The sequence below is a fragment of the Felis catus genome, chromosome B1 (genome assembly GCF_018350175.1).
Source record: "Felis catus isolate Fca126 chromosome B1, F.catus_Fca126_mat1.0, whole genome shotgun sequence".
Taxonomy (NCBI): Eukaryota; Metazoa; Chordata; class Mammalia; order Carnivora; family Felidae; genus Felis; species Felis catus.
The window spans coordinates 51630827-51652618 of record NC_058371.1 but is presented as its reverse complement, the minus strand read 5'-3'; the positions used below and the strand labels follow the sequence as shown (position 1 = coordinate 51652618).

The 21792-nt window shown below is 45.8% G+C and overlaps 1 protein-coding gene across 1 annotated transcript; it reads left to right on the top strand.

The window, feature by feature from the left end:
* Positions 1 to 14305: 14305 nt before the first annotated feature.
* Positions 14306 to 21497, top strand: SOX7 (SRY-box transcription factor 7). Its single transcript, XM_011281561.4, has 2 exons — positions 14306 to 14744; positions 18674 to 21497. The coding sequence occupies exons 1-2, from the start codon at positions 14507 to 14509 to the stop codon at positions 19594 to 19596; spliced, it is 1161 nt and encodes a 386-aa protein (XP_011279863.1). The 5' UTR covers positions 14306 to 14506; the 3' UTR covers positions 19597 to 21497.
* The last annotated feature ends 295 nt before the right edge of the window (positions 21498 to 21792 follow it).

The window sequence follows — 21792 nt, the reverse complement described above, 5'->3', positions numbered from 1 at the left end:
GTGAAATGCAAGGATGATTCAATATATAAAATCAATCAATGTAACACACATATTAACAGAATGAGGAGGAAGAAAACCCATGTCATCATTTCAACTGATACAGAAAAGAATTTATAAAATTCAACACTCTTTCATGGTAAAAACACTCAACTAATGAGGCATAGAAAGGAACTACCTCAATATACTGAAGGCCATGTATGAAAAATCCACAACCAACATCATGGTCAATGGAAAAAGACCTGAATGCATTTCCTCTAATATCAGGAACAGTTCAATGATGTCCACTTTCACCATTTCTGCTCAGCATAGGACTGGACATCATAGCCAAAGCAATTAGCCATAAATAAAAATAAAAATAAAAATAAAAATAAAAAGGTATCCAAAATTCAAAGGAATAAATAAAACTTTCTCTGTTCATAGGTGACATGATCTTACATGTAGAAAACCATAAAGATTACACACGTATTTTTAAAGATGGTTAGAACTAATAAACAAATTCATCAAAGTTGCAGGGTGCAAAATCAACACACAAAAATTAGTTTCTATACACTAACAATGAACAATCCAAAGAGGAAATTGAAGAGAATTTTTCATATAATTTCCCTCAAAAAGAATAAAATACTTAGGAGTAAACTTAACCCAGGAGGCTGGGTTAAGTACCCTGAAAACTATAAAATATTGTGGAAGAAATTAAAGAAGACAAATAGATGGAAAGGCATTCCATGTTTATGGATTGGAAAATTTAATATTTTTAAGATGTTAATACTACCCAAACAATCTACAGATTCAGTGAAATCCTGATTAAATCCTAGTGACAGGTTTTTGCAAAAATAGAAGATTCCATCCTAAAATTCATATGGAAATTCAAGAGACTCAAATAGTCCAAAATATCTTGAAAAAAAAAACCCACAAAATTGGAAGTCTCACACTTCCTGCTTTCAAAACTTGCTACAAAGTTATGGTAACCAAAAATACTGTGGTTCTGGCGTAAAGACACATCTATAAACCAATGGAATAAATAGAGAGCCCAGAAATAACCCCTCACATGTATGGCCAAATGATATTTGACAAGGATGCCGAGACCATTAAATGGGGAAAGGACAGTCTCCTCAACAAATGATGTTGAAAAACTGGATATACACAAGCAAAAAGTAAAGTTGGACCCTTGTCTTTCACCATATACAAAAATTTACAAAGTGGATCAAAGACGTACATGTAGAGCTAAAACTCTTAGACTCTTTGAAAGAAAACTTACGGGATAAATTCATGACACCAGATTTGACAATGATATCTTGGGTATGGAACCACAAGTATAGGCAAGAAAAGAGAAAATAGATAAGTTGGACTTCATCAAAAAATTTTTAAATGTGTATGAAAGAGGGGCGCCTGGGTGGCGCAGTCGGTTAAGCGTCCGACTTCAGCCAGGTCAAGATCTCGCGGTCCGTGAGTTCGAGCCCCGCGTCAGGCTCTGGGCTGATGGCTCGGAGCCTGGAGCCTGTTTCCGATTCTGTGCCTCCCACTCTCTCTGCCCCTCCCCCGTTCATGCTCTGTCTCTCACTGTCCCAAAAACAAATAAACGTTGAAAAAAAATTAAAAAAAAAAAATGTGTATGAAAGAACATTATGAAAATGGAACTCATGAAATGAGAGGAAATATTTGCAAATAATATATTTGCTAAGGAATTGATATCCAGAATATATAAAGAGATTCTACAACTCAACAACAAAACACAACTCTATTTAAAAATGCCCAAAGATGGGCACCTGGGTGGCTCAGTAGGTTGAGCATCCAACTTCAGCTCAAGTCATGATCTCATGGTTTGTGAGTTTGAGCCCCACATCGGGCTCACTGCTGTCAGCACAGAGCCCACTTCAGATCCTCTGTCCTCCTCTCTCTCTGCCCCTGCCCTGCTTGTGCTGCCTCTCTAAAAAATAAATAAAACATTTTTTAAATGCCCAAAGGACTTGAATATATATTTCTTCAAAGAAGATATGCAAATACCCAAGAAGCACATGAGAAAATTCTCAGCATTTTCATTAGGAAATGCAAGTTAAAACTACAAGAAACTTTCACACCCACTAAGATGGCTTTTATTTAAAAAAGGGGGAAAAAAACAAAGTAACAAGTGTGGTGAGAATGTGGAAAACTTGGACCATTTCCAAGTGGACCAACTTCCACTCTCTTCCTGCTTGGATGATTTCTAAAGAGAAGTCCAATGTGATTCTTATTCTTGCTCCTCTACAGGTAAGGTAAGTTCTCCTCTGGCTTCTGTCAGGACTTTTTCTTTGTCTTTGATTTTCTGCAGGTTGAATCTGATATGCCTAAGTATAGATTTGTTGGCATTTATCCTTCCTGGTGTTCTGAGTTTCCTGAATATGTGGTTTGGGAAATTCTTGGTCATTATTGCTTCAAATATTTTTTCTGCTCTTTTTTCTCTGTCTTCTTATTCTGCTACATGAGGATATGTGTAATTCCCTTAAACATGTGCTACGCATTTTGTAGTTGTCCCACAGTTCTTGAATATTCTGTACCATTTTTATTTTCTCCTTGCTTTTCAGTTTGGGGAGTTTCTATTGACATATCCTCAAACTCACTGATTCTTTGGTCAGTTGTATTCAGGCTACTAATTAACTCATCAAAAGCATTCTTCAATTCTGTTATGGTGCTTTTGATTCTGAACATTTCTTTTTTATTCTTTTTTAGAATTCTGATCTCTTTGTTTATGTTACCTATCTGTTCTTTCATGTTGTTCTTTCCTTAGCATATTAAGCATAGTTATTTTAAATTCCCAGTCTGATAATTCCAACATCCCTGTCATATCTGAATTTCGTTCCCATGCTCACTCTACCTGTTCAAACAGTATTCTTTCCTTTTTAGTATGCCTTGCATTTTTTTTTCTTGAAAGTCAGATATGACATACTGAGTAAAAGGAACCTGGTACTGGTTCCTGTGGAGGTTTCTTCTCTTGGGTTTCTGCTCTAGTAAGTTGTGATTCTTTGTATCCACTTATCTGGCTCTCCACTCTTGGGGACAGCAGTTAGCCTTATGTTTGGAAAAACCTGTTTTCTTCCTTTTGTATAGGGGGAAAAATAATTCTTCCCTACTGTATGTTTCTTCCCTGTGAGTCTCCTTTACTAGTCACACAAAGAACTTCACTTCTGGTCACCAAATGTGTGGAAATTATTCACCACATCAAGCAATTCTCTGAAACACATGTTGACTGTCCTAAGATTTAACTAAATTCTGACATTGTCTATCCAGAGATAATATCAGATCCCACAGGTTAAGGGCCCAGTCCCACAAGACTGACCCCATTCCTAAGTGCACACATTTCAAACACCAGTTGCAAGCCCAGCTTATCACTTTTGCTTCTGAACAACAGATTATACATCAGAGGTTCCAATGACCCTCTACTTGGCTTCAACCAATTTGCTTGAGTGACTCATAGATTTCAGGAAAACTCTTAAATTTACCAGTTTATTAAAGGATACGATAAAACATACAGATGAACAGCCAGATGAAGAGGTAGATAAGGTAAGGTCTGGGAGGATCCTGAGCACAGGAGCTTCTATCCCTAGAGAGTTGGGAATGTGTCACTCTCCTGGTATGGATGTATTCACCTACCTGGAAGCTTTCTGGACATCATACTTTTGGGATTTTATGAAGGCTTTCTCATGTGGCCATGATTAATTATTAACTCCATTTCCAGCCCTTCTACCCTTTTTGGGGAAGTAGGGAGTGGGGCTTGAAAATTCCAAGCTTGGTCTTTCTGTTGACCAACCCCTATCCAAGAAGTATCCAGATGCCCACCCAGAATTCCCTCAAGAGAACAAAATATTCTCCTAGTGTTCTTATTAAGAAATTGCAAGTGTTTTAGGAGCTCTGTCCTAGGAACCAGAGGCATAGACCAATGTATTTTTTTAAATTATCTCATATTCATGACCCTTCATGACCTCAATTCTCTAATGGATCTAAAAAGAGTTGTTGATTTTCAGTTTATCTTTTTTCTTGTTAGAATAGGATTCATGATTTCCAGGATCCTTACATGCCAGATTGGAAATTAGAATTCCCATGCTTTTACTTTTAATCTATCTGTGTATTTGTGTCTAAAGTGAATTTCTTATAGGCACCATACAGTTGAGTCTTGCTTCTTTTCCCAATCTGACAATCTCTTCCTTTTAAATGGAGTGTTTAGGTCATAAATATTTGATGCAATCATCAATATAGGTGGGTTTTAATCTAACATCTTACTTTGTTTTCTGTCTGTCCTATCTGTTCTTTACCTATATTTTCCTATTTTCATGTTTTGGATAAATTAGATTAAAGTTTTCATGATATAATTTTTATCTATATTAAGTCTCTTTGCTCTTTTTTTTAAAGTGGTTGCTGTAGAGTTTACAATATTTATCTTTAATTGATCAGTCTACCATTAAATAATGTAGTATTACCTCACCTATAAAATAAGAACATCACAACAGTATATTTTCATTTCCCTCCTCGTGGCCTTTGGGCTATTATTAAACATTTTATTTCTAAATATGTTATAAATAGCATAATACATTGTTATTTTTGCTTTAAACAATAAATTATCTTTCAAAGAGGTCTTTAAGTTAGACAAAATGTCTTTTATATTTACCCCATATTATCATTCCTTTATGTAGGTCCACATTTCCATCTGGTATCACTTTCCCTTGCCTGAAGGACTTGAAATTTTTTATAGTGCCAACCTACTGACAATGAATTCACTAAGCTTTTGCCTGTTTGAAAAGCCTTTATTTTGCTTTCATTTTAAAAGATATTTTGGCTGGATATAGAATTATAAGTTGAAAATTTAAATTTTTTTCTTATAGCACTTTAAAAATGTTATTCCATTGTCTTCTGGATTGCGTAGTTTCAAGCATGAAGTGTACCATAATTTGTATCTTTGTTCTTCTATATGTTATGTGTCCTTTAAACTCTGGTTGCTTTTAAGATTTTTCAGTTCAGTTATTATGTGTATTTATGTGCTTTCTTTATATTACTTCTGGTTGAGGATTGTTGATCTTTTTGAAACAATGAATTTATAGTTTCCATTAACTTTGAAAATTTTCTTAGCCATTATTTTCTCAAATATGTATTTTAATGTTTCTTTTTTTTTTCTGGGACTTCAATTGCTTTTATGGTAGGCCAGTTAATATTGTCTCACAGGTTGTTGTTTCTCTGTTTTCAGTCTTTTTTTCTCTCTGCTTTTCATTGTGGGTATTTTGTCTCTTGTTCACTAATATTTTCTTCTGTAATCTCTAATCTGATATTAATCTTAGCTAGTGTCTTTTGTATTCCAAATATTGTATATTTCACCTTTAAAATTTTGATTTGAGTCTTCCTTAGAACTTTTATATCTCTCCCCATCATGTTTTTGTTTTCTCCTACCTTCTTGAACATATGGAGTGTATTTAAAAATAGCTCTTTTAATATCCTTAACTGCCAGCTCCATTATCATTTCTGGTTCTATTTCTATTGACTGTTTTTTATCCTGGTAATGGGTTGTACTTTTTTTATGATGCAATACTCTTCTGGGGACAATATCTGATGCCCCCTGTATTAAGAGGTCTTTATACCTTGGTTGATGGGAACTGAAACACTTTCTAGTCCTGTGTGAGCTCAGGAGATTATTCCTCCTACTTTTTTCCAGATTTTTTTCCCCCACATAGCCTTAGTATTTTTTCACAAAATGTGCAGTTGAGTACTCAGCCAAAGATCAAGGATACTCTTCTGCAAATCTCTGAGGCCCTTCCTTTTTACAGTCTCTCCTTTGTCCTCCTTGAGCTGAGAATATTGTCTCCTTGACACAGCAAAACCCTGCGGTCTCTGTCTCAATTTCCCTTCTGTGCTATGGTCTGGAAACTTTCTTCAGATGGTGAGCAGGGGAACTTATTGGATTCACCTTGTTTATTTATCTTTTCCGGGATTATTGTTCCACTCTGTGTACAATGTCTGAAACTCTTGTTTTATATATTTCACCTAGTTTTGTAATGGTTTAGGGTGGGAAGATAAATCTGATCCCTGTTTCTCCTTCATGGGAAGAAGTGGAAGTTTCTGTAATTTAAAGTTTGCTTTCTTACATATTATATTGTTTGTTTGGGTCCAGCCTCATTTCACTCAAACCCTACATCTTGTGGAGAATTAAGCAATGAATGGGTCTTCTTGAGAGAGCTGTAGTATTAGGGCTTAGTATTTTACCTGTTCTGCCACTCACTAGCTGTCTTTTAATTTCTATAAGCTTTAGTTAGTTCTTCATCTATAAAATAAAGGTTATAATAATATACCTTCTTTGCTTTCTTTGTTTGAAGATGAAATGAGATGTGATTTGTAATACCACTTTAAATAAACAGGTAAAATGCCCGTTTATACAAGTAAACAAGACTGTGATTACTTCTGCTCCAAACGTTTTGTTGACTAGATCCAGTGTCAAAAGTGACAGGATGACTACAGTTAAAAACCCAGTTGAAGAAGGCCTTAGAAACCATTTTCCATACTTGTACTTCAATTCTTGCCAAATACCCCAACTGCCCCTTCCAATGAAACTTTACATATTCCAGTTCTAAATGTGGATCCATAACTCATTAAGCTTTTCTCAAATGCAGCTTCAACATCCAGACCCAGTCCCATCCTTTAAATTATTTTATGGCCCTAGACACACCCTGTGCCTCAGTATCCTCCGTCTTAAAAATGAAATTATTATTTCCTGATTTCTATTATTTTCTTTGGGGGAGGTTTGAAAAACCTTTTGAAGGAATGGCATTGTGTAATGTGTGTGGACAGAAGACATGAAGAAGAGGGTGACACATTTCTTTGCCTTGACATTCACTTTGGGGTGGGAAGGAGTGTTGTTATGAGTTACTTAGTTATTTGTCGGTTTTAGACCTATGGTGTTCTTACCACCGTCATCTCACACAGAAATATATCTGGTGCTGGTTTTAAAGCATGCCACAAGTTTTTGACACTTCCTACATTGAGAGTTATGGATCTATGTTCCCTCCCCTTAAATCTGGCCAGGCTCGTGACTGCTTTGTCCAATAGAGTATTGGTCAGAGGTAATGCATGTGACTTCTGGGCCAAAGTCATAAAATACTATACAGCTTTTGCTTTGTTTGTGGGAACACTCATTCTTGGAGCTGAGTTAACATTTAAGAAGTCTGTCTAGTTGGAGGCCACCATGCTAAAAGGAAGCCAAAACAATATAGAAAAACCATGGATAGATACTCTGGTTAATAGTCTCAGTTTAGCCCAGCCTTTGAGTGATCCCAGCCCTGGTGCTGGACACGTGGCTGAAGAAACTTCCAAATAGTTCCAGCTCCTGGCCATTCAAGTTACTTTAGGTTATTCATGTCTTTCCACCTGAGACCTCAGACATCATAAAGAAGACAACCTCACTGTACACTATGCAAATACCTATCATAATGGGATGGTTAATCACACAGCAATAGAAAACTGAAGCACATCCTTTCCTAGATCACTGTCAAATGATAGTGGAAATGCAGGGCAAACTATTCAAGGACCAATTTAGATAGGTAGTGTGAATGGATATATTGAATGAGGGGCGTGTTTCCCAGTGAAGTCTTCATAAAGGGACATCTAAGACTGCTGAGACATCCCATCTTTCTGAATATAAATCCAGGAGCTGTTGAATGCAGTCTTTTCACATGAATTGTGGGCAACTCACTTCAGTGTTTATGGGAAGTGAGGCTATTGAAAGCAGCACTCTTATTGCCCAACTAGCCTGCCCACCGCATATTGTTCCCATTGTCCTCCCTCACTTCCTTCTTTCTTTCCTTCCATCTTCCCCTTTACTTGAATGCTGATTATGTGCAACCCATTATTTTAGGTTCTGGAGTGTCAAAGATAACTGTGTATTAACAGAGTCTTTTATGTTTATATCTTGGTGCTTTGACATCAGGAGCCTTGCTGACTCTGGAGGGACTGCCCCTCCCAAGTCTAGCCAATCCCTAGAGATAGTGAACAGTGCAACTGCTTGTGCACTTTTCAAATACAAACCCACACCCACAACCACATCCTTTATGGAGCTCTCACATTCTGGGCCACTCTCCACCTGCCCTAATCACCTCAAGGCCAGGTACCAGACAACCAGGAACAATTCCTATACTCCAAAGTCCACCAAAATTATTCAGACTTATTAATCCTAAACTTGCTTCTCCTCCCTGCTCACCTGTCCTTCCTGAGGAAATCACAATGAAGGCTCTTGCTGCTCTGCTGTTCCTTTCCCATGTGTACCCCAGAGTGTAGAGTGCCTTCTTGGGAACTGTGAGTTACTAGCTTTTCAATGGCAATCATCTCCTGATTTTTTCTATTAATATACTATATTTCAAAACAGAATGATACTCAATCCTGCCGTAAGGGAACTTACAGTTTAGTGGGGAGTGGGAAGCCTTAAAATGGTAAAGCAAGTAACATTCTATTTCATGATCTGAGCCCTACTTATGCAGGTGTGTTCACTTCGTGAAATCTCAGCCAGCAGTCACCATCTGCACACTTCTCTGTAGGCATGTTATACTCCAATGAAAATTTTATTAAAAAGCAAAACATAAAATGATGGTAGGTTGAGACCCATCAAGATAATATCCTAAGCTAAATAAACAAGATGTATCCTCAGCTTCTCACAACAGAATTGTTGGCTAATTATAGAGTTCTCCGTGACAAGATCTATACCAGTATTACCTCATGACGTCGGTCATTATCCTGACACTATTTACCCAGAAATCAGACCTGTGTACAGATAGCCTAAGAAAAGACTTATTCCTATTTATTCCTATTTCCATTTTTTATTATTTAAAGATGACTTCTAGTCAGTTTCCCTTCTTCCTCTTAGGCATTTATAAAGAATAGGCAATAGGATAAAGAGATAGAAACATATCCCCTTGAACTGTTAGTAATTTGTTGGTTTTTCCATCTAAAGTCTGAAAGTGTAGTGTCTGACTAATTAAATAAAGATCATTTCAGTGCAGAAATCCTACATACATATTACCTTACAGAAGAAAAACTGGTCATTGTTCATAGTGGAGTAGGAGAAAATTAATGTAGAAAAGGTGTGTTCTTGACTTGGAACTCTTCCGGCCCTCATTGCTAGGGAGAAGCAAACACAAATCCCAGAATGAGCACTGGCATCTCTCTGCCCAGCCCTCAAGAGTGCACACAACAGGGCAAGCCCTTCATCTCACTGGTCTCATGTGACTCTCCACCCTGTGCATTGGTTAGGTGACTTTCTCAAATGTGTGCAGCCAGTAGAAGCTGATGGGACTGGACTTAGTGTCTTCTGGCTCCAAGTCAGAGTTCTTTTCATCATTCCTTGGGAGACACGAGTAATCAGAGATGAGCCCATTTATGTAGAGAGGGGATTCTGTGCATAGGATATCCCAAGAAAACTTGGGTTTCTGTAGCCCAGTGTTTTGGTACTATTAAGTCCCTCATACAAAGGGGTTTTGATATCGTCAGGAGGTCTACACTACCCACATTCAGGGACAACACAGGCTAGAAACCCTATTCCTCTTCCTCCTAGTTCCTGTAGAAAAACAGTTTACGATGCAGTGAAGCTCTGTCTATGCCCTGCCTACTTCCACTGTGGTAAGCCATCTTAAATCAAGTACATCTTCAATCCATGTTGTGTAGTTTAACCACCACCACCCCCCCCCAACTATTCTCAGTTAGGGACCTTGATGAACTTCTCCGAAATGACTATGAAGAGATCCCTCTGGGTTGGAAAAGAGAAGCTCTGAGTGCAGCTTTTGAGAGGGAAGTCAGGGTTTCTTGTTGCTGGACCAGCCTTGAGGAGTCGGAGAAGAGGCAGCTGGCAGGCCTGGGCAGGTCTCCTGGCTCTCCAGCATGTACCTCACCCATGGCCAACAGGGTTTGCTCATTTGCTTTTCACATTTCCTTGAACTTCAGGCACCCTTTGGATGAGGAAAGGTCCAGTGGAACTTCAAGAGATCAGACTGGAGAGGGTACAAAGACAGAGGGAGACACAGCAGCTGGTTAGAAGCCCTTCTCTCTGGCCTGGGGCTCTGTTGAGGGTAGGGGGAGCTGGAAGCTGACCCTGGGGAGCACAGGGACCAGGGAGCAAAGGCACAAAGGCAAGAGATGCATCTTCAGTCTCTGCTCTGCCACTGGCATGCTGCAGCCTCACCTGCCTCATCAGGGAAAGGGCTTAATAATAGAACTTGGTGGGGCACCTGGGTGGCTCAGCTGGTTAAGTGACCCACTCTTGGTTTCAGCTCAGGTCATGATCTCATGGTTCATGAGATCAAACCCCGTGTTGGGCTCTGTGCTGACAGTGTGCAGCCTGCTTGGGAGTGTGTCTCCCTCTCTCTCTGCCCCTCCCCTGCTGGTGCTTTCTCTCTCTCTCTTTCTAAATAAACAAACAAACATTTAAAAAAATAATACAACTTGGGCAGCCTGCTTTGCAGAGTGTTTGTGAGGTGGCCCAAATGAGTCAGCAAGTGACCTTTACAAACACTGTCAATCAAGGACAGATAAATTAGTGTGAGCAAAGATGATGGTGGTGATGATAATTTCAACCCCCAGCCTGGTGTGAGGGACAAAGAGCACCAGCAAAACACACACACAAAACCACTGCAGAGATGAAAGCTGGTGGCTGTGGCTTCACCAGCCCAGGGCTATGCTTGGTCCAGGGGCAGAGCTCTGGTGCCAGAGCTGCGGGTCAGAGCAGGGAATGTGTACCTGATCCCCCCCACCTTCTCCTTCTCCTAGAGTAACCAAAATTCATAGATTTGGAAGCGATTAAGGAAAACCTGAGGGGAAAGTTTTGAAGGCCCAGCCCAATTAATTTCATTTAAAATGTCATCCATTTATTGTAACATTTCACAATTCTTTAAAGTATAGGAGGTGATTTCACAAATACTATATCAGTAATCCTGATTTTATCCCCATTTTACAGATGAAGAAATCGAGGCTGAGATCAAGTAAATGAATCCTCATGACACAGCTAGTAAGTTGCAGCAATTTACGCTCGGGGTTTCCGAGTTTTAGGTTCTGTGTTTCTGGAAACCCAAGTTCAAGGAATTACAGAGCTAAAGAAAGACATGGGAAAGAGGGCAGAGAAAGGGAAAAGGGGAGGGGGGAGGAGAGGAGTAAGAAGGGGAAGAAGGGAGGAAGGGAAGCACAGAAGTAGTAAAGGAAAAAGAAAAGGAAAGAAAGAAAGCAAAAGTCTTTTGAGTGAGCAGAGAGCACAGTTCACGCAATACACACAGGAAAAGGAACACTTGCGTCTGTGTCCCGACAGGTCTGCTGCGTGGTACTCGCACAGTGTCCACTGTGTCCCTGAGTCGTCACACACAGACTGCTGGTGGAACTCTCTGCTCTTCGATTTCTGCTGAAACCCCCATCCCATCCCGTTGTCTCTGCTGGAGGCTCCTTGGTTGGTTTGCTCGCAGATTCACTGAGCGGAGCCTCTACAGATGAGCCTCAGCCTCTGGACCAACAACTGGCCTCGCCTTGCCCCCTCCGCCCCCCACCGCGGGCCAGAGCAGCTGTCGGGATGCCTGGCGCCCGCCTTGGCTCTCCGGCTCAGCCCTCCGAGCCCTGGGCTTTGGCGATGCTTGAGGTCTACACGGAGTTCTGGAGGACCGAAGGTCGCAGTGACCAGAAAGGCAGAGGGGTCACAGGGACCTGCATCCCTTAGCACCGCCTGCCCCAGGGCACCTTCCCATAAAGTTACCCAGGTGAATCAATACGTGCGTACAAATTAAGATGTGAAGGTACGGAGCGAACAAAAGAGCTCAGGTTCCCGTGAGCAGATAGCTCACACGCGGAGGGCGGCGCCCGCGCTAGCCATGCGGCAGTTAATGCCCAGGTTCTGGGGAACTTGGTCTCCCGCGCTCCCTCCAGACAAAATGCAAGAAATTAAACGACTGGAAACAACAATCACAACTTGTATCTCTCTGTGCCCGCCCTTACTGGTTTCTCCAATTTTGCCAAAGGTATCAGGAATCCAATTTGACCGCTCTGCGCTCCCTGGGGCCCGCGCCTCTTCCTAACCTGGTGCCTGGGCGCTGCCCCACTGCGTGCGCGCTCAGCTCCGGCTGGCAGCGCGCCAGAGGCTGGGGGGCGGGAGTGGGAACGCCCTCGGCCGGCAAGGGGGCGCTGTCCACTAGAGGCCGCTGACCCGGCGGAGCACAGTCTGCGCCCAGCAGCGGCGGTGGGCTTACAAAGGGTGGAAGCCCAATTCTTCCAGAGTCCACGACTGCAGCTCAAGTACCCCAGATGAGATCCCTTCTCCTTACCCCCTTTCCCCAACGAGCTGCCCTCCCCGGGCCTGGCGCTGCCCTAGCTCCCCACGGCTCTTAGAGTATTCTGGCCTGGGGATTTTTTCTTGAGGAATTTCTGGCAGAGGGGTCCAACACGGGAAATGACCTAGGCTTCCTGGGGTAGGGAAGTCCGCCTAGACCGTGGACACATTCTCTCCGCACCCCGCCTTCTCCCCCGCTCCCTGCTCTGCCTCTGGCGCCAGCCAGCCCCGGCGCTCCACCTTGGGTTCCAGGATGCTCTCCCAGCTGCTGGTCACCCACTTTCCAGCCAGCACCGCGCCCTGCTCCCTTTGCTGACCACACTGGCCGTGAGAGTAGCTGGTGGAGCACATGGGCCTAGCTTGCTGCTCCTGGATTCTGCCCAAAAAGGAGAGGCCCGTTCTGGGATAAAAATTATCCTGGGCTCTATAGGTTAAAACCGGGACTTAAACACGGAGTAGTTGCATTTCTCTATCCACTTGCCTTGGGGTTCGTGGGGCCCGTCCAGGAGCACGCGTTGCACATAAGGCACCTGTGAATTCAGTGCTCACTGGGACATTGAATTTGGTCCGAGAATTTACAGGGCTTTACGTCTAGAGTTATATTAACATCAAGCATCATGTAGAACTTAACTTTTCACATATATTATCTCACCAAATCTTCACAACAACCCGGTTAGTTCAAGTCTTATCATCGTCCTCATTTTAGATTTAGGAAAAAAGGCCTAGAGAGATACCTGACTTGCCCAGAGTCACACATTAAGTGATCAAACACTGAATACAGGTCCTGACTCAGACCTCAAGGTCCTCCCACTGTCCTCCCACGACAATGCTACCTCCTTTCAGGGTCACCTCTGCTAAGCCCTGAACAGGGATAGGGCTCTGTAAATATTTGTAGATTGAATTCCAGGATCTGATCAAGCTTTATGATTGCCGCATTTTATACAGTAGGGTGTGTCTAAGCCTTATTTACTCACTCATTCATTCACTTATTCGGCAGTTCCTGAGTCCCTACTGTGTGCGGGAGCTGAAGTAAGAGCCAGCAGGATGGCCCTGCCCACACGAAGCTGGGTATCGAAAGAGCTGTCCTCTGGGGCAGGGGGCAGGCATCTGGCATCTTGGAGAGACTGCCAAGCTCCCACACTTCAACCCTCGGAGTTGAGCTCAAGCCCAGAACCAGTGGCCTATCTCTGGGGTGTCAAGAGAAGAACTCAGAAAGTCATAGGGGAACGCGGGAGGGGAGGGCCAGGACAACCATTCTAAGGAGCAGGACGGAGAAAAGAGAAAATACAACCAGAAGAAAATTCCCTGAGGGAAGAGCTAGAGAGGAGGGGGCTGGAGACCTTGCGGACATTGGAGACAAGGGTGTTGTGAGACTAAGGGTGTTAAAGAAGAGACCTTAGTGGCGGAGTGAATAAAGGGGAACTGAGAACGCAGACAAGCCCTCAGGACAGCCAGGGAGTCTCGGGGCGTCGAGGAGGTCCTTGATGAGCGCTGCATAGAATCCCATGCAGAGTGCAGACCCAACCCTTGCCAGTCTCTGGCCGCCAAAGTTGGCTGGGGGCGAGGCTGGTGAAGCCTGGGTCGTTTTAGAAAAAGAGTAGAAATGTTCTCTCAAGAACAGTTCACGGGCTGCTCTGGGAGGATTCATGGTCAATGTCTCTCGCTCCTGGCCCTGACCAGCGAAACCTGTTTGGCTTCGGTTCTTCATGGGATTCCAGGCGCCAGAGGAGTTGGTGGAGCCTGGCTCCGGGAGGCCATCGAGAGTCGGGACAAGGGGCTGGAGTCTGGCTCCCGGTCCGGGGCGAGGTGACTGCGGGGGGCGCCAGCCTCCCGGCTCTGCGACACCTGCACCCGGAGCGGGCGGGACGAGAGGCGTTCCTGGGGGCGTCCAGGCAAGGATTCCCAGGAGGGACTCTGGAGGCAGAGGGGCGGGCCGGGGAGGGCGCCGGGAAGTGGCCCTCCCTCCCATCTCCCCCTCCTGGCAGGTCGGAGCGGGGACGCGGTGGCCCTGGACGCTGGGAATGGGCCCGCGCCGAGACGGAGGGAGGGGCCGCGCCGCCTTCGAGAGTCATTGGAGGACGCGACCGCCCGAAGCTGATAAATAAGGGGACGGGCCGCGGCTGCCAGCCAAGTTGGACGCCCGACCCGTGCGAGGGCCAGGTCAGCGCCTGCCCGGCGAGGCGAAACGAGGGGACCCCCCGTGCGGCCATGGCCTCGCTGTTGGGAGCTTACCCGTGGCCCGAGGGGCTCGAGTGCCCGGCCCTGGAAGCCGAGCTGTCGGATGGGCTGTCTCCACCGGCCGCCCCCCGCCCTCCGGGGGACAAGGGTTCGGAGAGCCGCATCCGGAGGCCCATGAACGCCTTCATGGTGTGGGCCAAGGACGAGAGGAAACGTCTGGCCGTGCAGAACCCGGACCTGCATAACGCCGAGCTCAGCAAGATGCTGGGTGAGTAAGCAAGCCGGCGGGCGGGGCGCCCCGGGAGGTCGGCAGACTTGGGGGCTCGGGCGGGGGCGGGCCGGGGGCTCGCGGCTGCGGGCAGGGCGGGGGGCCCTCGAGCTTGCGGAGCGTGGGTAGGAGCCCGCGAGTGGGTATGCGCGGGGAGCGCGGGCGCTGTCTGTGCGGGCGAGGTTGGGCATCTGTGCGAGCGTGGGTGTGCGCTCAGTGCCCGGGATTCAGAGCAGGGACACCTCGACGAGGCCCAAAGTGAAACCGCGCGGCCCACTAGGGTGGGCCAGGAAGCCCACTGGCGGTAACAGGAGCAGAATTTGGGGTCCCAGGGAATAGCGGAGACCCGCGCGCACAGACGGGTTGGAACCGAAACGCAGAGGAGGCCGGGTGGAACCGGTGTTTGCTGGGAATGCCGAAGCGGGAAACCCACCATCCCCTTCACTTTACCACTGGCACAATCACGGAAGGTGGTTGTAACTATTATTAACGAATATTCGTGAAGAGAGAGCTTGTGGGAACGCAGCCCTTCTTTAACTTAATTTTTAAACCAAGAGCGAAAAGTACGCAGAGACTCGATTCGATCATGTATTTCTCAATCGCAGGAGCGTAGATAATTTGATCGGGATGCTCAGGGCCGCCAGCGAGGTCTGTCCCGGGGCCCGCCAATTTCCCAGGGCTACTGCGCAGTCCCAGCAGGGGCAGTCGGACTGGGGACAGGGACACGCCAGACCGGGGGAGCCCAGAGAAAGGATGTTAGGTCACATCCGAAAAACTGGAGTTCCAGTCGGGTTTCGTCAGGGCTTCTTCTCTCCCACGTCTGGAGCTGAGCACTTTCAGCGCCGCTCTGCTGCTCTACTCCTAACCTTTTTGCCTTTCGATTTATTTTTATTCATTTTAAGTGGTGGAAACCTTTCAAAGCATTTCGTAGGCACAGTGGGCGCCAGGACCTGAGAGAAGGGACAGTAGGGGTCACCGTAGGCTGCCCTGACCCTCCCCCACCCCACCCTGCCCAGAACTGAGCCTTTTTTTCCTTTTCCCTCTAGAGCTCAGAACTGTGGCGGTGAGGGCTGACACCCATCTTCCTGCTGGCTAAACCTGCTGGTCCGCAGAGAGGGTCCCTCCTGCAGTCCAGGCGTCCATTCAAAGCAGCTGGTTTCAAAAAGCCTGCTACCCATGGCCCAGCCCCCTGGCTAGATGTGTTTAGGACACACTGGTGGGTCAGTGTCTCCATGAGCCGCTTTCTTCATAAAAATATTTAAAATTATATTTCATGCTCCGGTGGCATAAAGACAAACATATTAATACACACAACAGTAAAGTATTTATCTAAAAGTTCATTTGTTTCTTCAGATTTCTTTTTTTAAGTTTATTTATTTTAAGAGAGAGAGACACACACAGTGCGAGTGGGGGAGGGGCAGAGAAAGGGGGAGACAGAGAGAGTCCCAAGCAGGTTCCCCACTGTCAGCGCAGAGCCAGATACTGGGCTTGACCTCCAGAACTGATACTGAACTCGAACTCAGGAACCATGAGACCATGACCTGAGCTGAAATCAGGGGTCCAACACTTAACCGATCGAGCCACCCAGGCACCCCTTTTTCTCCAGGTTTCTAAAGAAATGAAAACACTTTTTTTTTGTGGACCTCTCCACATTTTTTCAGTGGGCCCGGGCACTGTGCCTCTTGCTGAAGTGAAGCTCTTGTGACCACGACAGAGTGAGGTTTCTTTTGCGGCCCAGGCCAGAGGTGGGAGAGGAACTCAGGCTGGGGAACCTTCTGCGACTCAGGCTGCCTGCTCCCAGGGAAAGGGCAGGCAGAAAGACCTGCCTGACAAATGCCTCTAGCGAGCTGATGCCTGTTGGCAATTTGCATTTAGACTTCCAGAGGTTATAGTTCATTTTGCAGGAAATACACTGATTCCTTCCTGCTTAACCACACAGCCCCTGGCCCTGGGCAAGAGGAACCAACATATTTTTAAAATGCAGACTTTCTACACTTGTTAATAAGGGGGTGGCAGGATGATCTACTTCTACTCTATGATCTTGCCCAGCCCTTTCCTTTCTGACCTAGAAAAGAGTCCCAACTCTTTTGACTGTAAGTTTTCCCATCTTCAACATTAAAAATGTCACCCAGTAGCACCCATTTTCAGTATACTATGAATGAGAAGGAACATAAAGACAGTTTTACATTTAGTGGTATTTACAGTGAATATTTTATTAGTACTATGACATCCATGTATACTTAGAAACTAGAGTCCCATTTTATAGTCAGTCCACAGACAGGGTGTGGGGTGTGCCTGGATCTTGGGCCTCTTGCAACAACTTTGCAGTCTCAGCCACAGGCTGTGAACTGCTGACCAACCCCAAATCCAGAGTTCCTCACACTTTTCAAGTTGCCCTTTTAAGTGACAGCTAATTATATTAATTGATGACTCTGTCACAACAGTTATAAACTTTCATCCCAGTGGTAGAGTGCCTTTAACAATTGTCCTCCTCCAGCGCCCTTTGAGGGCCAGGCATCCAGAGTCAGCCAGTGCGGGTACCCAGGCAGCAGTTACACACACCTCTGCACTGGGCCCTGTGCAGAGGGCTTGGGGCAGGACATGTGGCCCCTTTCCTTACAGGGCTTGGGGATGGGGATGCTTACCCTCTGGACCAGTAGGTCTCAAACTTTAGGATACATCAGAGTCATGTGGGGAACTTTTAAATTTGCAGAATCCCAAGTCCGCCCTAGGAGGTAACAATCTAAGGGGTCCAGAAATGACTTTCAGAAAACCAGCAGCCAGAGGGATATGCAATGAATATAGACAGATGAGAGAGGTGCTAAAGCAATTTACAAAAAGATACAAAAGGGAATAAGGATGAATAGAAAATACAAGTGAAACCACCATTTTAGCATCCGTGGGATACAAGCATGGGATGCTTCTTAGAGAGTTTTGCACTGGATAGTATCACAGTACATTTTATAGTGTGAAAAATAGAGTCCCAGGGAAGTTAAAGAATTTGCTTCTGCAAAGAGAATCAAAGACTGAGCAGCTGCCCCCTGCCATAGTGCAAGGGTACTAAGTAGGTGGCAGGAGGCCTTGACATGAGTGTGTGCTGGCACACCTGTGTGCCTGTGCATGCATGTGTGTGTGTGTGTGTGTGTGTGTGTGTGTGTGTGTGCCTGTGCATACAGGTGTGTGCATGCACTGTGTGTGTGTGTGCGCATACAGGGGGGTGCACGTGCCTGTGCATGCATGTATATGTGCATGTTGCAGGTAGATGCTAGCATTCTGGCAATGGTCTTTATATGGCAGAGTCATAACTGACCTTCAGATATGAGGGATAATGGTCTGTTACCCTAAGTGGGATCCTGTAATTTACTTACATATGTGAAACGATTGACTGAGACTGAGTTCCTTCACAAGAAGACCTGTGAAATTTATGCCATAAATAAATATAGCATTATTTCCTGAGAGGCAGCAATAATCAGCAAAGGCAGAGAGTTTTCATTAAAATGAACAAATGATTTGTGGACTTGGTCCACGAAGGGTAAAAAAGAGCCCAAATCAATGTAGTCGTTATATATTTTTATCCTGTGTCTGACCCCAGGGTCTGGTGGGCCCTTCACCGTGAATCCCACATCGCGCACATTTATAGGAGAGGTGATGTGTTGGCGGCCGCTGTTGACTTGAGTGGTTTTGTAGGATGCAAGCGGGAGAGATTGGCTTGGCCTCACAGTTGCTAGGGTGCTAGGAAGGGGGTACGAGGGGCGCGGTGTCTTCTGTGTCCTTTGTGGAGTGGGGGAACCCGCGGGTGGGATGAGGGCCGGAGGCTGAGGGCATGTGTCAGTGTGGATGCTGGGAGGCACGAGTGCCTGGGACAAGGGCGCCGGCCTCCCCAAGCCGCACGGATGCTGAAAGTGGCCTTCTCTGACCTATGTGAGCAGGAAAGTCGTGGAAGGCGCTGACGCTGTCCCAGAAGAGGCCCTACGTGGACGAGGCGGAGCGGCTGCGCCTGCAGCACATGCAGGACTACCCCAACTACAAGTACCGCCCTCGCAGGAAGAAGCAGGCCAAGCGCCTCTGCAAGCGCGTGGACGCAGGCTTCCTCCTGAGCTCCCTCTCCCGAGACCAGAACGCTCTGCCCGAGAAGCGGGGCGGCGGCCGGGGGGCGCTAGGAGAGAAGGAGGACAGCGGTGAGTACTCTGCGAGCTCCGCCCTGCCCAGCCTGCGGGGCTGCTACCACGAAGGGCCGGCTGGCGGCGGCGGCACCCCGGGCAGCGTGGACACCTACCCCTACGGGCTGCCCACGCCCCCGGAAATGTCGCCCCTGGACGTGCTGGAGCCGGAGCAGACCTTCTTCTCCTCTCCCTGCCAGGAGGAGCATGCGCACTCCCGCCGCATCCCCCACCTGCCGGGGCCCCCTTACTCACCGGAGTACGCCCCCAACCCCCTCCACTGCGGTCACCCCCTGGGCTCCCTGGCCCTTGGCCAGTCCCCAGGCGTCTCTATGATGTCCACTGTACCCGCCTGTCCCCCGTCTCCTGCCTATTACTCCCCTACCACCTACCACCCTCTCCACTCCAACCTCCACGCCCACCTGGGCCAGCTCTCCCCTCCTCCCGAGCACCCCGGTTTTGATGCCCTGGATCAGCTGAGCCAGGTGGAACTCCTGGGGGACATGGATCGCAATGAGTTCGACCAGTACTTGAACACTCCTGGCCACCCAGACTCTGCTGCGGGGGCTGTGGCTCTCAATGGGCATGCCCCGGTCTCCCAGGTGACATCGACAGGCCCCACAGAGACCAGCCTTATCTCCGTACTGGCTGATGCCACGGCCACGTACTACAACAGCTACAGCGTGTCATAGAGTCCGGGGCAGCCAGCCCAGCCCTGCCTCGCCGCAGCCCTCTCCTTCCCGCGCACTGAGCAGAGCCAATGGCGCCGCGCTAGCAGCTTTCCTCCAGCCGCCGGGTGTGCAGGTCTGACCTGTCCTCGGGGCAGAACCGGGTTCTGCGGATCTGAGCGCCCCTTCACTCCCGGCAGCCTGCATTTTGAGGGTATTCCTTCAAATGGGTTCTCATTGACTGCACCCGGGGAATAAGGCAAGTTAGTTGCTGAAAGATGGTTTCCCGGTAGATTTTCCTTTCCTTCTCCAGGTCCCCGTCACGGAAACAAATGTGTGAAATCCCAGCGGCTTTCATACATCTCCAGCTTCTGACACAGCCGCATGGGGCACAACCGTCCTGATCTATGGGTCCTCCCGGTGAGGAGATCCCTGAGCTGGGATCCAGGCGAACCCCGCTCCAGTCCCAGTTCTTCCTGGGAGGGTTAGTTCCCACTCGTCTCTCTTCCCCTTCCAGCCCCTCACCCCCCGGCCCCCAATCTAGGAAGTGGGGCACAGACTTGATATCTAAGGCCGCTTCCGCTCCAAGGTTTTCTGATCTAGGATTGTTTCAAGGCTAATTAAAAGGAAACGAAGTTTGACTTAATAAGTTCATTGACGGCCAACCTGGTGATAATTCTGTGTGCATAGCCCAAGAACACGTGGCTTTCTCTGCTTGCACTGCCTTTCAAAATGATCACAGTCTTTCAAAAGGACTCCTCCGACTTGAGAAACAACACCCATCTTGATTTGGAAAATTAACCACTAGGGTTGCCTGCGTCACCGAAAATAGGATTGAATTCAAGCTATTGTTTTTTAAACATATTTTGAAAGATAAATTATTTTTTATTACACACACATTTCAAGAGAATATACACAGCCTGAATATATAGTGTTTGTGGGACACGTACGACACACACACTTTCATGCACACCCTTAAATGCATGTCTGTGCAGCCTAAATCAGATACTCTTGTTGATGTTGGCAACTTCTTGTCAACTCCCTGTTCCTAATGACCCAAAGAGCTGGGAACCTACAGAGCAATGTCACTTACCTCCAATCTAGATATGTTGATTTCTTGAGCGAAATTTCATCATACTCTCCCCCTCTGCAGGTGCAAAAGGAATTTCCTTCTCTCTGTCTCTGAGTCCCCTTCTTCCTTTCCTGGATTTCTTTTTTCTCTTCTTCACTGTTCTTCCTCCACCCCTGAATTGGCCATGAATTCAAAGATCCCCTGATTTAAAAATCCTAAGCATGATTCCTATGGCTGCGGCGGGAGTTTGGTCTCCTCACCAGCCAGCTGGTTCTTGGTAACACCTTCAGCCAACACTTCAAAACAACTTCCTTCACTATACTTACTTCCCAAAGAACGGAAACGCACTGTGATCCACAAAATGTTTCTGAGCCCTGACCCCACCCCAAAAACATTTTCATCCTTTTCTCAAAACTCCTTTGAAGGAACATAACTAGCAACAAGCAAGAAGACAGTTGTCTGTCTTTTAATTGCAGCATATTATTATTGCCTGTATGAAATATGTAAGTGTTTTATATATTCTCCTATTTTCAGCTTATATTTTATATTGTTGAGAGATCCTTTGTTTTCTTCCAAGGAGTCCTACTGTAAAATTACTTATAAGATATAATTAATCTTTATGCTATTGCTGTATATACATTTGGTAATAAATAGTAAATCATTGACAATATGATTGGCTGGTGCAGTCCAGAATGTATATTAATAATCTTGTAAAACATTATCACAGACGTTAAGCTAAACTGTTCCCCCCTCCCTTTTTTTTTTTTTAGTAAGAACTACACATGCTTTGGAACGGTTGTAGATATTGATCTGTCTAAAATATTTAATTTAAATAAATGTTTTTGTACCATGACCATGCTATCATTTGAAATAGAGTTTTGTGAACAGAAAAGGTTTTCAAGGGAGGCATAGATATTATGCCCAGTTCTACTTTATGGTATTGGTCAAAATATTTTCTACATCAAGGGCTTTTTTAAAAATTATCTTGTAGGGGTGGTTTATTTTATTTTATGAATTATGGTGAAGAGATAAAGCCTAATTTGACATGTTGGAAACAATATTGTTATGATTCACTTTGAAAGAAAAGGATAGTTCATAACCTACCTGCAGAATAATTTTCTCCTCAGGATGACTTCACACTTGTAAAG